The sequence below is a fragment of the Lissotriton vulgaris genome, chromosome 2_1, assembly GCF_964263255.1.
Source record: "Lissotriton vulgaris chromosome 2_1, aLisVul1.2, whole genome shotgun sequence".
Lineage (NCBI taxonomy): Eukaryota > Metazoa > Chordata > Amphibia > Caudata > Salamandridae > Lissotriton > Lissotriton vulgaris.
Genome location: NC_141687.1, coordinates 829,662,450 through 829,678,650, shown reverse-complemented (window position 1 = coordinate 829,678,650; position 16,201 = coordinate 829,662,450). Strand labels below are relative to the sequence as shown.

General features: G+C 44.4%; 1 protein-coding gene across 1 annotated transcript in view; it reads left to right on the top strand.

The window, feature by feature from the left end:
- C2_1H21orf58 (chromosome 2_1 C21orf58 homolog) overlaps positions 1-13,653 on the top strand; it is a 113,682-nt gene extending 100,029 nt beyond the window's left edge. Inside the window, exons 8-9 of the mRNA XM_086958710.1 lie at positions 5,057-5,122; positions 13,125-13,653. Of these exons, the coding sequence (XP_086814836.1) occupies positions 5,057-5,102 (46 nt within the window). The 3' untranslated portion in view covers positions 5,103-5,122; positions 13,125-13,653. The remainder of the gene's footprint in view (positions 1-5,056; positions 5,123-13,124) is intronic.
- Positions 13,654-16,201: the final 2,548 nt, after the last annotated feature.

Here is a 16,201-nt window from a genome sequence, read left to right as displayed (position 1 = left end):
CAGAAACAATATGACAAATAATAATTCAAAAACATATCTCAAAATGAATTTGCAGGGCTTGATAGTACTGCCATCTTTCTCCTTACATATAGAATATTGTATACCTAACATAAATCATCTTTTTATAAGCCAGCGTGCATATGTAAAATACTCTAGTTCAAGATGGCCGCATTTTAGTTGATGAACAAGTATATATATAAAAGACGACCAACTAGCAGTATTATCATATTCAAACAATGCTTAAAAACTTTGCTTTATACGAACAACAACAAGACATATTAAGTGTCATGGTTTCCATTATAGAAAGAGCAGCAATATTATGGCATAAAACAATGAAACATGCATATATCATTATTTACTACCATGTATCTAGTACTGTATTTCCAGACAGAATTAGATTTACAAATAGTACATTCAAATGATTCAGCTCTATCCCATTTACAAAAAACAGTATTCTATCTAAGTTGGACAAATGAGGCGTTCCCACTTCTCTTTGGAGTTCAAGCCCTTTTTTACAGTGTTAAGATAAGAAATATACCATTCTTCACGGGCTTTACGTTTAGATATTATATTGCCTCCTCTTTTACCAATTTTAAGTTTTTTTCAAGATGAACCATGTAAAGTCATTTTCATTGTGGCCGACTTCGAGAAAATGTTCCACTAAAGGAACTGTAACTTTTTGTTTTTATAGCAGATCTGTGCTCTTGGAATCTAGTCATTGCCTCTCTCCCTGTCTCCCCAACATAGGCAAGACCACAGGGACATAGAAGAAGATATATAATATTACTACCTCTACAGTTGTTGAAACTTTTGGATTTTAGATTTTGATTATTGTATTTCAACTCGTTTGTCTGCAAGCACTGAGGACAGATATTACATTTTCCACATTTGAAATTGCCTAACACTACACTGTTGTCTAGCGTTCTTTGGATAGTGTGGGTTTCCTCTCTACATGTGTGAACCAAAAGATCTTGTTTTTATTCTTTTAAATGCAAAGAGGGGTTTTTCAAGCTTAATACATTCATCATGGTTAAGAATATGCCAATTTCAATTGACCGCATTTTTGATTTGGTTACTAAGGGATGAGAATTGGCTTACAAAAAACACTTTTTTGGGGGGCTCTTTATCTTCACTTCTTTATTTAGCAAGGCTTCCCGATCATAAAATCTGGCCCTTTTCATTGAATGGGAGAGACGTTTTTTGGGATAACCCTTGTCCTTAAATTTCTTTTTCAAGATTTCTGAGTGCCTATAGAAATCCTCTAGTTCTGAACAATTCCTCCTAAGTCGAAGGAACTGCCTCAAGGTAATGCTCTCTCTCTGAGTCTTGGGGTGAAAGCTGGAAAAATGGAGGAGGGTATTTTTAGCTGTAGGTTTAGTGAATAATTCCACTTCAAGTACACCATTCACCTCTTTGATTGTAATATCCAGGAAGTCAACCTTCGAAGTACTATAAGAAGATGTAAATCTTACGTTGGGGTCACCCAAATTGAGCCATGATATAAACTCATTCAAAAGCTCTATGGAGCCTTCCAAATAAAGAAAATATCGTCAATGTAGCGGTACCAGCCCGCTACATTTTCGAAAAAAGGGGCTAGTTCATTGTAGATATGTCTAATTTCAAAATCTCCATCGTAAAGACGGGCCAGACATGGGGCACAGGTAGCCCCCATGCTGGTCCCCTTTAATTGTTTAAAATATTCATCTCTGAATAGGAAAACATTATTCATTAGAATAAGACCAATACATCTCACATTAAATTCCTTACTAGCTCCTCCTAAGTCATGTAACTCTAAAATATTACTGATCACATTGACCGTATCCAGCTGGGGAATATTTGTATAGAGAGACTCAATGTCAAGCGTAACCAGACACTGAATCTCTCCAAAAAATTCACTTCCTTCAATGAGTGAGATCATATGAGCTGAATCTCTGACATAAGATTTCAAACCACAGAGAATTGGCCGTAAAAAATGATCAAAATATTTGCTGATTGGTTCAAGCAGTGAGTCAATACTGCTTACTATGGGTCTCATGGGGTTTTTTCTAAATTCTTATGGACTTTTGGAAGACCATAAATAGCTGGAGTCCTAGGTTCCATATTCTTAAGAAATTTAAATTCTTCTTCACAAATCCTATTTTGATCTTTCGCCTCAGTGAGAAGATCTAAGCAGTCTTTGGATATTTTAGAAATACTGCTCACTTGAACACGTATATAATGTTCCTTCACTTCAAGGAGATCATACATCCTCCTGTTATAGTCTTCAGTGTTAAAAACAACAACCCCACCCCCTTTGTCTGCTGGCTTTATAATAAGGGATCTGTCATCTTTCATGGAGTTAAGGGCCAGTCGTTCTTCTTTACTGATATTGTGGGTGTTTGGTCTACTAGGTTTACCTAAAATTTTATGAATATCACTTTCAACAGCTGTTTCAAACGCTTCAATATTTCTGCCCACCATTGAAAGTGTCGGAGTGAAAAGGGATTTTGATTTAAAACCCAAGATGTTGGCACGTTCTCTGGGCTCCTTATTTTCAAAGCATCTTCTCAATCTAACTTTCCTGAAAAAGAAACACATATCTTTCTCTATCTGGAATTGATCTATATGAGTAGATGGAACAAAGCTAAGGCCTTTACTTAAGACATTTAATTCGACATCATTAAGGGCCCTATCTGATAAATTAATTACTGGTATTCTGTCGGTTTCCAATACCTTTTGCTCCGTGTGCTCAGCTCATATATTCCTGCTGTTGTGGAGGGCCCCAGTTGAATTGGCCCCTCACTATGTTCACCTGAACGCGTAAAACACAAAGAAGTCTGTGCAAGCCCTCCGGCACCACGTGGCAGTCGCTGCAGGCAGTAGCATTTAGTCCTGAATGCAGAAAACACAGAGAAAGCTGCCCTCGCTTCCGGGACTCCGTGCTGCATCTAGCCAGCAGGAACGCAACCGTAGGAACCGGCCACGCTCGAAGAAATGGAAACGTATAGTCTATGGCGTGCCTTACGGCAAGCTTCCCTGGGTATACTCAACGGATCAGCCAGACTCGATCCTATAAGCCAATTGTCAACCACTGGTCCTTTCAAGGGGAGGGGCTTTTATAGTCCAGTTCCTCCCTTTCACCCTCAGCATTGTGGGATCTGTAGTTTCTTTCCACTCCGATTCATTCACTATGGACAGTCATAACATTATCTAAACCAACATTGCCTGTGTCCTGAAACCACGGGTACTCACCTGCAAACCGTGCCTCTACAAACACCTCCAGTTTCCATAGAGACTAAACAATGGGCCCGTGACCCCAACTTTGATCTCTCATCTGGCCGCCCAAATAGCCGTTGATGGTGCAACCTTGGTGTCCATTTGAACCTTACTCTGTGTTGTTCCAAACCTTGAAGACTGGAGTAGTAAGTCATGGTCTTACCTATTAATGTGCATAACTGTTTTCCTTCCATAGGATTGCATTGTTTTTCTTACCATTTGCACTGTCTTTTTTCAACATTGTTAAGTTACTGCTACTGATGATTGACACCACAGAGTATTTTCGAGTTCTACTGTAAAGTATTCCTATTGCTATTTGCAACACATTCCTACTGTACCTGAAACTATTGTTAGGTATATCCTAAACTGGTACTGACCTGTAACTGAGTTCGTCTTGGTTCTAAAATAAAAGTAACAAAGTAAACCGTTTTATACAAACATTGAACTTAGAGTTAGTCATTGAGTGTGTGACTCATTTCTTAATGTGTACAACAAATGCTTAACACAGCCCTCTGATAAGCCTAACTGCTCAACCACACTACTACAAACGTGAATAAGGTATTATCTACTTTAGCCTCTGTAAAGCTGTTCGGGATCTGCTGGACTCTGTGCACACTATACCTTACTTTGGTATACTATATACAGAGCCAGCTTCCTACAGAGATCATTCAATGCTGAAAGTCACCCTTGATACCGGGAGACCCTCAAAGCTAAGGCACCAAGCATTGAAGTCAAGAGGACATTGAACAGCCTTCAAGATCGAAGTCAATACCCATTTTACCCTCGACTCCAATCACAAACCAATATTAGGTAAATGACAATTTACATTGACCTAGTTACTGGGCATATTGTCACCCAACTCCATTCCGCCACACAGTCACCCTCTCCCTGCAGGGTATTGGGTGCCCTTGATCCTGCAGAGTGGAGCAGGCTGCCTGTTAGTGCTAGAGATGTATGTCTGTTCACCCACTATTCATTTTGTTCTCTGCTGTGATTGAGTCTCTAGCATTTAGTCAAGCCCCTATCCCTAAAACATTTAAACCACCCTTTAGGGAGATTGGCCACTTTAATCCTTATATCTGAGGCTTCACATTTCCACTCCTGTGCTTACCTTTAGCTATTCCATGCATTCTGCAAGGCATAGCTTTGTTTAATTTCAGTTGAACCAATTGGATTAACTGCCCTGAAAAGGATTTCTGATATGAAAATAGGAGATTAGGTATCTGATATTGTGCCAATTTTTCACACTATCAGTAATATTTTTTTAAAAGATATGGGTAATTGTTTCCCCCACAAATCCAATAGAAGTATCCTAACTAATGTAAACAATCACTCTGTATCTTTCTAGGTGGTACACACAACCAGAGAACCAGAGTATTTAGCAGCTGGACATGAAACTTTTTATTTTATCATCATCACACACCTGCACCAAATGACGTGTGTGCTGGGGTTTTTTCCTGACAGCATTTCACCTGGGAAACTCACACTATGGGAAAATAGCTGAAGGAAGCACATAAAATACAAAGTTAAAGACATATGAAAGGTACATGGGCGGCTGGGGAACCTTAAACCTTAGTGCAAACCATAAACATGATTAGAGGGAGAGCTGCTGTGGCTGTCTGGGATGGATGCAATACAATTTATGGAAATCAACATTGGCTTCATGAAGGATGTAGCTTGGAATCTACTAACACTGATCATTGACTAAGTAGTCACAGCTCAGATATGGTGTGCTAGATGGGATTCTTTACTCGAGAGGTGGGAGCTTAACTTTCTTTATTCTCTTTCTCTTTTTTCCAAGTTTCACAACGGATGGACAGCACCCCAGTGTTCCCATGGGTCTGTGACCCTTTGATGCTCGCAGCAGGTAATGCACTTCATTTTGAGCAGGGTCGTAAAGATGTTTGATAGAAAATATGCCTCCTCAATAATATCCTTTTAGACTCTTTCTTTGGGGTCGCATTGGAATTCTACACTCACTTTAATTCTTATATTGAGATACTGTCTCTAACCCTGAAATGAGTGAGGTCTCTAAGCTCTTTACCCAGCCTGTTTACTCAGGAAGAGGCATCTAAACCTGTCACTGTGTGTTCTTTCCAAGGGTTCCCAAGCTGATGTATCTTATGCAACCTACTCCAGAGCAAGGGCGTCATTCTCCAATAGAAAATACCTCCAAATGCCTTATACCTGTGCTTTCCTTAAGTTGTTATCCCCATGCACCAAGATGTTTCTTTAGGGGGAGATATCCTAGCCACTTACCACTGGCTTTCCCATTAGGAAGGGTCTCTATATAGCCCATTGTGTGCAAGGATATTTAGGACCCTCAATTATGTGCTCGTCTGAAAGAATGGTCTCCAATCATTCTCCACCCCCCTTTGCTCAGTTAGCAGAATGATCTTGAAGCTCCTTGCCTGTGATATTTATGAGGAAAGGCCTCTTACCTCTGCCCACTCCCTGTACCCCTCTTAAGAAATGGTCTCCAAGCTCCCCACCCATATTCCTGCAGAGGAAGCATCTCCAAGGCCCTCGCACTGTGCTCCTCCAACGAAAGGGTCTTTAAGCCCCTTTTCTTTATGCTCTCCTGGGAAGTACTGGGACATATTGTTTATAATTTTGCAAAAAGCATATGCGAATCCTAGAGCAATTGTGACCCCTCTTCAATAAAAAAAACATACATTACCTTAGTATTTTCTAGCCCTGAAGGGAACTACTTTGTGTGTGGATGTGTTCCTTGTAAAAGTGCAGCATGGTGTAACGCATAGTGAAGTAAGCCAATGGCTGAAGTGGGTCTATGCATTGGCTCTTAATGCATGCTGAAGTGGGTGGATGAAAAATGTGAATTACACCAACCACAAACTAATGAAAGGAAGAAAAAAAGGAAGGAAAGTGAAAGAAGGAAAAACAGAAAGCAAAAAAGAAGAAGGGAAATCGAAAGGAAGAAGGACAGCAAAAGTAAGAAAAAGAAGAAAAAGGGAAGGCAATAAAGAATGAAAGGAAGTGAAAGAAGGCAAGAAAGAAAACAAATGAAAGAAGGCAAGAAAGGAAAAAGAAAAGAGAAAGAAGGAAAGAAAATGAAGGTAATTGTAAGAAGGAAAGCAAAATAATGATAAAGAAAGCCAAAGAAGGAAAGAGAGAAACAAAGAGAGAAAGAAAAAAAGTAAAAAGAGGATAACTTAATACAGAACAAATTCAAATGGATACAATGTGGTATGCTGTGAAATAGCAGCAGTCAGAAAAGCAAAACACTCAAAAAGGAATTTACAATAGCACTGGCAGGAGATGGGCTCTGATAAAGATGGGAAGTGGCTTTTGTTGCATCAGAAGCGTCCTACTTTCACATCAGGTTCTAAACACCAAGTGATTATAAAGTAAATACACAAACACTGACACTGAAGGGAACTAGCTGGTGTGCGAATGTGCTCCATGTGAAAGAGCAAAATGCCATCACTCAAAGTGAAGTTAACCAGTAGGTTATGTATGCTGACCCACTGCCCTATTCGGTATGCTGTAATGGGTCTAAGCAAAATATGAATGACACAACAGACCAGTGGATGAAGCGAGGTGACTGAAAGCTCCTACTTGTAAGAATATGATATATATATTAGTAAAATCAAAGGGTCCTGGCTAATGCCAGTCCTAAAAAGAGAACTGCAGGTGAAGAACATGTTACTTACCTTCAGTAACACATTATCTGGTCGAGACAATATCTGGCTGCAGATTCATTACCTTTAAATTTCCCAGGCGTCAGACTAGCTCTGGAAACGTTTGCTTGAGCAGTACCTCTGCCTGCAGTCGATTGGCTTCGTTCAGTTCTGCGCCCCATCTTTGGAACGCGAAGTGATGACGCAGTTACCTATCTAGGCACCACACAGGCAAGCGTACATCAGTTACTTTTCACGGCTTTCCACGCCAGGAGCGAAGAGCCATGAATTGAACTGATTAGTTTGTGTTCAAACTAGGGCCCTGTTAGGGGAACAACCCTAGCCCTAGAAATATTTCTGCAGAGCGGTGAGGCATGGGTGGGTCTGTAAGGAATCTGCAGATAGATACAGCCTCTACCAGATAACACGCCAAAGGTAAGTAACTTGTTCACCTGATAGAGACTTCTAGCTGCAGATTTCTTACCTTCGAATAGATACCCAAGCCATACCATCCTGGGGGTATGCTGTGGACAAATTGACTATACTAAGAAGTCCTGCAAGACCAAATAGGTGAAATTCTGTTCCCTGCGGACCTGGCTATCCAGGCATTAGTGTTTAGCAAACGTGTGCAGGGACGTTGCTGCCTGGCAGATGTCCAGTACTCGAACACCATGAGCTAACGCAGTGGTTGCAGCTATTTCCCTGGTGGAATGGGCTCATAAGCCCCCAGGAGGCTGCTTTTTAGCCAGGGCATAGCAGACCTTGATACAGAGAATGACCCAATGCAGAATGGTCCATTTCTGAACTGGCCGACTTTTTTTCGCTCCTACATAGCCCACAAAGAGTTAGTCGTTCACCTGAAACTCTTTTGTGCGGTCAATGTAGAACAACAATGCTCTTTTCGGGTTCAGACTGTGGAGTCGCTCCTCCTCTTTAGTGGATGAGGAGGAGCATGAAAGGTCGGCAGGATTACAGATTGTCCCGAATGGGATCACCACTTTAGGTTGGAAAGAAGCCCAGGTGCGTAGCACCACCTTGTCTGGCAATACCATAAGAAAGGGAGGCTTGGATGATAAAGGCCACAGCTCACTCACCCTGCGGGCAGATGATATTGCGTCTAGAAAAGCTGTCTTGTTGGTAATCAGCCGGAGGGGACAATTGTGTAGCGACTCAAAGGAGCACACATGAGGTAAGCGAGAACCAGGTTCAGATCCCACGGAGGCACAAAGAAGGCCGAAGGGGGAAACATATGTACAAGTTCTTTCAGAAACCCATGTACAATAGGGTAATTAAATACAGAGGGTTGGTCAGGCGGCCGCAGGAAAGTGGACAGAGCCGAGAGATAAACCTTGAGAGTGCCCAGAGCAGAGCCCTGTTGGGTAAGGATCAGAATGAATAAGAAGAATATCAGAAAGAAGGTCAATAGACCTTTCTGTACAATATTTTACCAAATGCAGGTGTATACCATTTTGGAGGAGGGCCACCTGGCCGCCAAGATAACTTTACAGACTTTGGAAGGAAGGTCAAAAGCTATCCACTGTCGCTGCTCAACCTCCACGCAAGGAGGCAGAGTGGACAGGTTTGGGTGGAGGACCCTCCCCTGCTGCGGCAACAGAAGATCCTCCCAGAAGGGCAGCCTGATCAGAGGATCAATGTTCATTTGAAGAAGCTCGGGATACCAAACTCCTAGTACCCAGTCCGGACCCACAAGAATGACTTGGATCTGGTCATTCTTGATTTTCTTGAGAACTCTGGGCAGAAGCGGAATGGGGGGAAAAGTGCACAAATGGCTTGAGCCCCACTCGCACAAATAGAATATCCGAGCGATAGCACACAATACTGCTGACACTGCGCGTTCTCTTCGTAGGTGAACAGATCTAACCAAGGCTCTTCCCACTGCTAAAAGTGTCCTTGTGCCACCTCCAAATGGAGACACCACTCTTGATCCGATAGGCATTGACAGCGGAGTTTGTTTTGGGAAGCATGCGCAGGATGGTGGCTGGGATATTGTTGGCGCGATGGCGGACCCCTCCCATAGCCACAAAAGGGGCAAAAGGAATAAGGGGGGCGCGGTGTCACTGAGAGGCACAAGGACTTGACTGTAGCCCGCGAGTCCTTGAAGCGATCCAGTGCCCAGTCTGCCTTCGAGTCCCATCGAAGGCATGTCCATGAGGTTGGACTGGAAACCCCCCGAAAAGCCAGATGTTCTAATCCAGGTGTGGCGCAATGAGGCTACCACTCTGCCCAGCGAATCCGTTGTATCCAGACCAAACCTAATAGTGAACTTTGCTGCATCCCTCACATCTTTCACTGCTTGGGAGAGGATGGCCCGGCCTCCTCCAGGACCTGTGACAGCACTTGCGCAACCATTTCCCATAGTGTATGGGAGAAACATCCCAAAAGGCATTCAGTGTTCGCTGACTGCAATTCCAGGCTGGTGGAAGAAAACATCTTCTTTGCAAGTGTGACCAGTCTATTGGATTCCCTGTTTGGGGGAGCGGCAGGGAATGTGCCAAGGGAAGTCGAGTATTGGACTACCAAGCTCCTAGGGGTGGGGTGTTGGCTAAGGAAACTAGGATCCCCAGGACAGAGCAATGAAGGCGGGCAATTGACCTGTTCACAGGAGCCCCTGTGCAAGGCTGGGACTAAGTTCCTAGAAGGACATCAGTCAGTGTTTTTTTTTTCTTTTTACTTCTTTTTATTAATCTTCCAGCTTATCCAGAACAGGGGACATGCGTGTACATTTTCAACATCTATAGCCCACATGCATCAAATGCTTTTAACATGGCATCCCATTGTTGTGCTCGATCTCACTGCCCATGAGCCGAGTTACTCTTGTTTTTAGCAGAAGTAAAAAAATTTGTTAACGATAGCCGAGCATCCTAAAAAAACTGAGGAATAACAATAATCATAACTGGGAATCTAGATCCCCCCTTTACCCAACCCCCAGTCCCCTCCATCCACCCTCGTGGCAACAACAGACAGGCGGCACAGTACCTCTGACATAATTAAAAAAACTAGGGGTTCACTCATAACTTGTTTGTGAGTCATGTGTTCATGGTGTGAGAGGGCGCATGTGGTGGTGTTGCATCAGCAGGTATTGGAGTGGGCCCAGTGCTCAGCGAGCTATGCGTGCTCTCATTCTAACTCTCATTCGTTGCTGTGGACACTTCAGTCAACAATTTTCCCCATTCCAGGAGATCGCTCTCCGCATTCTTATCGGTCCGTACTGTTCTGAGGTGACATTCCTCGGCTACCGCCCACTCCCGCAGGTCATCCCTCCATTTTTCCCACGTGGGTGGTGCTGGGTGTATCCAGTAGCTTGGTATTCGCCATTTCCCCAGGACCAGTCCTAGTAGCGCCAACCTAAAGCACATCCTATTCCCTTTCTTGGGCGTTGGAAGCACGTCCAGACTACAGTGTTTTATGGAAGTGTCGCTTTGCACCACGGTGGCTGTGCTAAGGGACAGCACCACCTGTTGCCAGTGCTATTTTAGGCTCGGAAAATTCCAGACGATGTGCAGGTACGTGGCAGGGTCCGTTCCACATCGCGGACATGCAGAGGCAACCCTGGGGTGAACCACGCTCGCCGCTGAGTGGTCAGGCATGTGCAGTGTAGGTAATAGAACTGGATTAACGTGTACCATGCATTACTTGTAGCTTTTGCTACCTGTGCCAGTGCTCTCTTACATGCAGGACTCTTCGGGTTCATCGGGAAATGTTGTCCACATCTTTCGTACAGTGTGCAATATTTTGGCATACTGCAGAAACTACCCAGGTGGCACCTTAAACCAGTCCTGAGCTTCCTGAAAGGTCATGAACGTGCCGGTCTGATATAGATCCCCCACAATCCCACAACCCCCTCATACCACTTCGAGAGATCCATGACCTCTTGGATATTCTGGAAAACTTTCAACCAATGCAGCGGTAGTGTGCTAGCATATGGGGCCTTTTTGACCACCAAGGTCACTGCTTGCTCCCAGACTTTTGTAACCCGGCGATTATCTGTGGGCACGTTTTAGGCACACTAGAGCCCATCATTAGGAACTGCTGCAGTTCCATCCCCCTCGTTTCAACTCCCGGGTAGGTCCGTCTCAACTGTGCGCTCCCCCATGCCCCATTGAGCGGCGTATTGCAGCAGGCCAGCCATATAGCATAGCTGTAGGTCTGGCAACCATAGGCCGCCCCTATCCATGTCTAGTTTTAGTATGTCCAATTTGGCTTTGCTCCGCTTTTCAGCCCAGACTAGGGAAGTCAGGAGACTGTTCAGTGTGTCAAACGTCAACTTAGGATTTTGCAAAAGGAGTTCTGGAGCATGTAGAGGCAGCGAGGTAATAGTACCATTTTTGATACCACCACCCTCCCCATAACCGACAGTGGTAACTTGATCCAAAATGTTATCGATGCCCGCAGTCCATCAAGGACCCTCCCCATGTTCAAATCATACTGAGACTCCGTCCGATGGGCAATCTACATTCCGAGGTACCGGAAGCGATCGCACTTCCAATCAGTCAGTGATTTATTAAAGGGCAATAGGGGTTGATATGAGGAAGCCCCAGACTGAAGTACTTTGTTCAAGGGGTTAGTCTTGACTGCCAGAGGGAAGCTAGTCCTCTTTGCCACCGTTGCATGAGACGCTACCTCTTCTGTAGCCACGGTAGGTGGAGAGAGCAAATCAGTATCTGGAGAGGTGTCCAGTCCACTGGCCTCTCCTAGTTCCTCATACCAGTCCAAAGCCTCAACATGGGTGTACAACTGGTGTCTAATGGTCCAGTGACCCCTCTCACTTTTCTCCCATGCCTGTATGCTCCACAGAATGCTCAGGCAACGACCTAGAGTCATCACTGGGCTCTGTCGGTGCCAGATTCTGCATTGATCAATGCCGTTCCAACTCCTAATCGGAGATAAGAATGGGGCTGGTGCCGCCGTTGGGCTTCAGTGGCACAGGGATCATTAACGTCGGGACCAACGCCAGAGAAGGTCATGTTGACACGACTAGCGCCAATCCGGATCTCGGATTGGATCCATGAGACCCCACTGGAGCAGTCAGCATGGAACCTCATGGGGTCTCCTTGGACCCTGCGTGTCCAGAGGCGCTCTGGAGGAGTTGGCCCGCTCAAATACTCTGTGCTTTATTTGAGTGGGGGTTGCTCCGGCTCTTGGAAATGTGGGAGGCGCAGAGTTGGACCTGGCAACGGCTCCGCAGAACAGTGCCTGGAACGTCAATGTTCCACTCTCGTCTCACCAGCTTTCGATGGACGGGGTGAAGTCGAAGTCCTTCTTCTTCCTGTGCCTCTTCCCCAAATTCCCCGAGGACATTGAGTGCAAGAAAGAGGACTTGGGGCTTTTTGATCAGTCCTACGACTTTCTCAATTAGAAGCAAGACCTCCTTGGAGTCGCGCTAGATGGTGTCGACTTCCGGACCGCAAGCAACTCTTGGGGCCTCTCCCTTAAAGTTTTAGGTGCCATGGTCCAGCAGTCCGAGCATGACTTTTAGTCGTGGTTGCGCTCAAGACACCATAAAGCGCACAAGGTGCAAGTCAGTAACCTACATGGCGCGACGACAGGCGCAATGCGGCTTAAAGCCTACCTTCCTAGAGGACATTCTTGAAACAAAATAAAAAATATTCGACAAAAAACTTAAACAGAGGGGTAGCTCTTCTCCATATCAGCACTAAGAAAGAAAAGAAATGATGCTCCTGTGCCTGGGTGGCGCCTATATAGGTGACCGTAACGTCACTTCTGGTGCCGTCTACACCACATGGAACCGAACAAAGCCACTTCACGCCGTGCAGGGGTACTGCTCACGCAAACATTTCTGGATACAGTCTGGTGCATAGGAAATTCAAAGGTAAGTAATCTGCAGCTAGATGCCTCTCTCAGATATGCCACTGCAATTTTTGATTCTCTTGGTTTGCAGTTCTTGCTCTTGGTAATCTGTCTGTAGTTGCCTGGCCTCTTTACCAAGGGCCTCTGCAGTGCTCTCTGGCACCTGCTGTCAAGGATTTTGTAGGTTTGTCTTAAGCAGCTTCAAAAGCCACCCTTAGCAGCAACAGCTGCAGAAATGATTTGCCACAGTCTCCAGTGGAAACAACTATTAATTAAAGCCCAGTGGGGGTAAGTGGGTCAGTGGATCTCTACTGTGCCTATAGGTTTAATTCTAGTACTTTCATCCCACCATTTACACCAGCCAGAGAATCACAGGAATGTTTTTTTGTTCTCTTCTAGGTTTGAATGTGAGACTCAACGCAAGTGGCACAGCGATGGCGCTCTTTAGTGACATTCTCCACAAAGGCATCTGTTGACAGACTATGCGAAATTTGAGGAAAAAAAAAGCTAATTTATTTGTACATTAAAATTTAATGGGCAGAGTCTTCTGCCAGTGCATGGCAAGTCTGTCATCGCAGAGCCGGCTGTGGAGTTGGAGAAGGACAACGCCTCCTGATGTCCAGTGACCTCTACGAAGCTATAACAGACAAGATCGTACCAGCATATAGAGTTGTGGATGCCTTTCTTCTACTATGCTGTATTAGAGACTAACTCCACAGATCCTTAATGCTCTCCAAATTGACAACTGCATTGTCTCAAGTGACGTTTTCTGGTGCCTAATGTAGTATATATATTTTTTTTTTAATTCAGGTACTTTTCCGGGTTACTCCAGTTCTACACTTTCTGTAAAGAAATAGTTTGTCTTCCAATAAATATGATAGCTAATGGCAAACCCTAGTTTTCACTGTAATAAACTTGACTGGCATGCTTTGTCTTGTGAGGAACATCATTATCTGTTTTGAGACTAAGGAAACAATTTCTGATGACAGCATGTCTCATAGTTTATTGTAAATACCAACATCATCTTTCTGGAGGTGTGTTGACCCGGACTCTACACACCTATCATTCTGGCCCTGGCCTGCAGAACTTGGAACATGCATTATTATTCTGAACCAGCCCCCAGTGGACATATTCATCCATATTCAAGTAATGTTACTTTCAGGACTGAGCACATCTTTATTACAACAGAAATGTGATATCTAAAATAGACAAGTGCATACTTTCTGTTCCGACTACTTACTGTAGGCCAGGGCTGGACAGATTCATTCTCGTCGTTCTAGGCTGGGCCTACAGAAATGTACACATACATGCTTGTCAATCATGCCAGGGGCTCAAACTCAATTTCTCTTTCCGGAGATGGACTCTGTACCAGCCTATACTGTTTCACTCCTTCCCAAAGCCATGGGTATTGCTCACTCACTCCTGCTACCACAGCACAAACATGTGGCTCAATATAATTTGACACAGGCACTATAGAATTATCTGTACTGCATGTTATTCTAACAGCAATTGCAGTAAATAAAAACTTGCATTTGCAATGCAATAGGTCTCGCATTAGTACAATTTAGAGCTATTAGTGTTGCAATTGATAATGTTTTTGGTGAAATATCCCAGCAGTAGCATAAGTCTTGAAACAAAATCCGCGAAGAAAGGAAAGAGTGCAGTACCCCAGGCTGTTACTTAGTGTCCCTGTGGAGTTGTAAAGGGACCTCTATTAGCCAGATAAGGTAATGCACTCACAATTAATAACATGAAATGATTAGAAGCAACGCTTGGGAAGTGCAGCAAATGGTAATACTGCAAAATGTGGAAGAGTTTTGTTGCAGTTAAAGTGCCTTAAAGTATTTCCTGTGAGGATCTTTTTAAATCCTGATTGTCTGCGCCAAAATTAACAACCCACCCGTTTTGCATGTAGTAGGTGTTTGGATTGCATTTATTTGTCTTTAAAATCAGTTGCCTGCATGATGGGACCATAAGGTACCCTGAATGGGGGGAAGCACGACAGTGGGCCATGCCCATCGTGTGTAGCAGTATGGAAACCACTTGTGATAGGTACTGGTACAGCAGCAACCATGTGTATAATGTTGAGTGAGCCAATGCGCCAAAGAAAAAGGGGCTATTATTGAAGATCAAGCGCAGTGTGCCGTGCTCGTTTTAAAAACATAATATTTAAAAATACAGTTGGGCTTACTGGCCAAAATAAAAGCAAGTCACGCGGCCGCCATAAAGATCAAGCAAGGCATGCCGTTTTGCATAAAAAATTGAATTAAAAAAAAGTATTTGGGCGAGCCGCACTATATTTGATTTCATTTCGAATTTGTAGGGCGCAGCAATTGCCCAAAGGCATCAAGGCGCTATAGACCACCATCCGGAATAAGTCCACCAGGGGCCAGATGTAGGTGGCCGAAAATAGCCGTTTACAGATCGGTAACGGCCGAATTCGGCCGTTACCGACCAGTAAATGGCCATTGACACGTAGGGGCCCTTAAATGTTGCATTCTCGGTAATTTTACCGAATCGGTAATTTTACCGATTCGGTAATTTTACCGAAAATGCAAGATTGAAATGTGGGTAGCCTATTTTCCTTTGGCACATGGCTTTCAGAATCGGTATTTTACCATGGAATACAAATCCATGGTAAAATACCGATTCCTGTGTACATGCACATCTGTGCATGTACACATGTGCCATGTGACAGACAGACGTGCCCTTAGGGCATGTCTGTGTGCCACATTGCACACATGCCCGTTTTGGGGGTGCTAGAGGGTGTCAAAGCTGGGATGGTGCAGTGAGCTAAAAAACGGTGATGGATCAAGCCCTGATCTTTGGACTGGGTAAGAGTGGTCTGCTTAATTCAGACACTCTGTTCATCACCACCCCCTTTTCTGAATCATTTTTGTCCACCATAAGCGTGGAAGGGTATACTCAGGTGTGAGTCCCTAGCTCATTGCACCATCAGGATTCAAGCAAGCCGGGCCGAAGACGGCTGAAATGCCAGAAACCGGTCCCCGGTAGCTTGTTTCCTTCCCAGTATAAGAATTGGCTTGGTAGTTTGGTCTGCCCTGTTCCCATGATGCACTGGGCCAGGGTCAGACTAATTTGCATATAGCCAAGTTCTGAGCTGGGATGGTGCAGTGAGCTAAAAAACGGTGATGGATCAAGCCCTGATCTTTGGACTGGGTAAGAGTGGTCTGCTTAATTCAGACACTCTGTTCATCACCACCCCCTTTTCTGAATCATTTTTGTCCACCATAAGCGTGGAAGGGTATACTCAGGTGTGAGTCCCTAGCTCATTGCACCATCAGGATTCAAGCAAGCCGGGCCGAAGACGGCTGAAATGCCAGAAACCGGTCCCCGGTAGCTTGTTTCCTTCCCAGTATAAGAATTGGCTTGGTAGTTTGGTCTGCCCTGTTCCCATGATGCACTGGGCCAGGGTCAGACTAATTTGCATATAGCCAAGTTCTGAGCTGGGATGG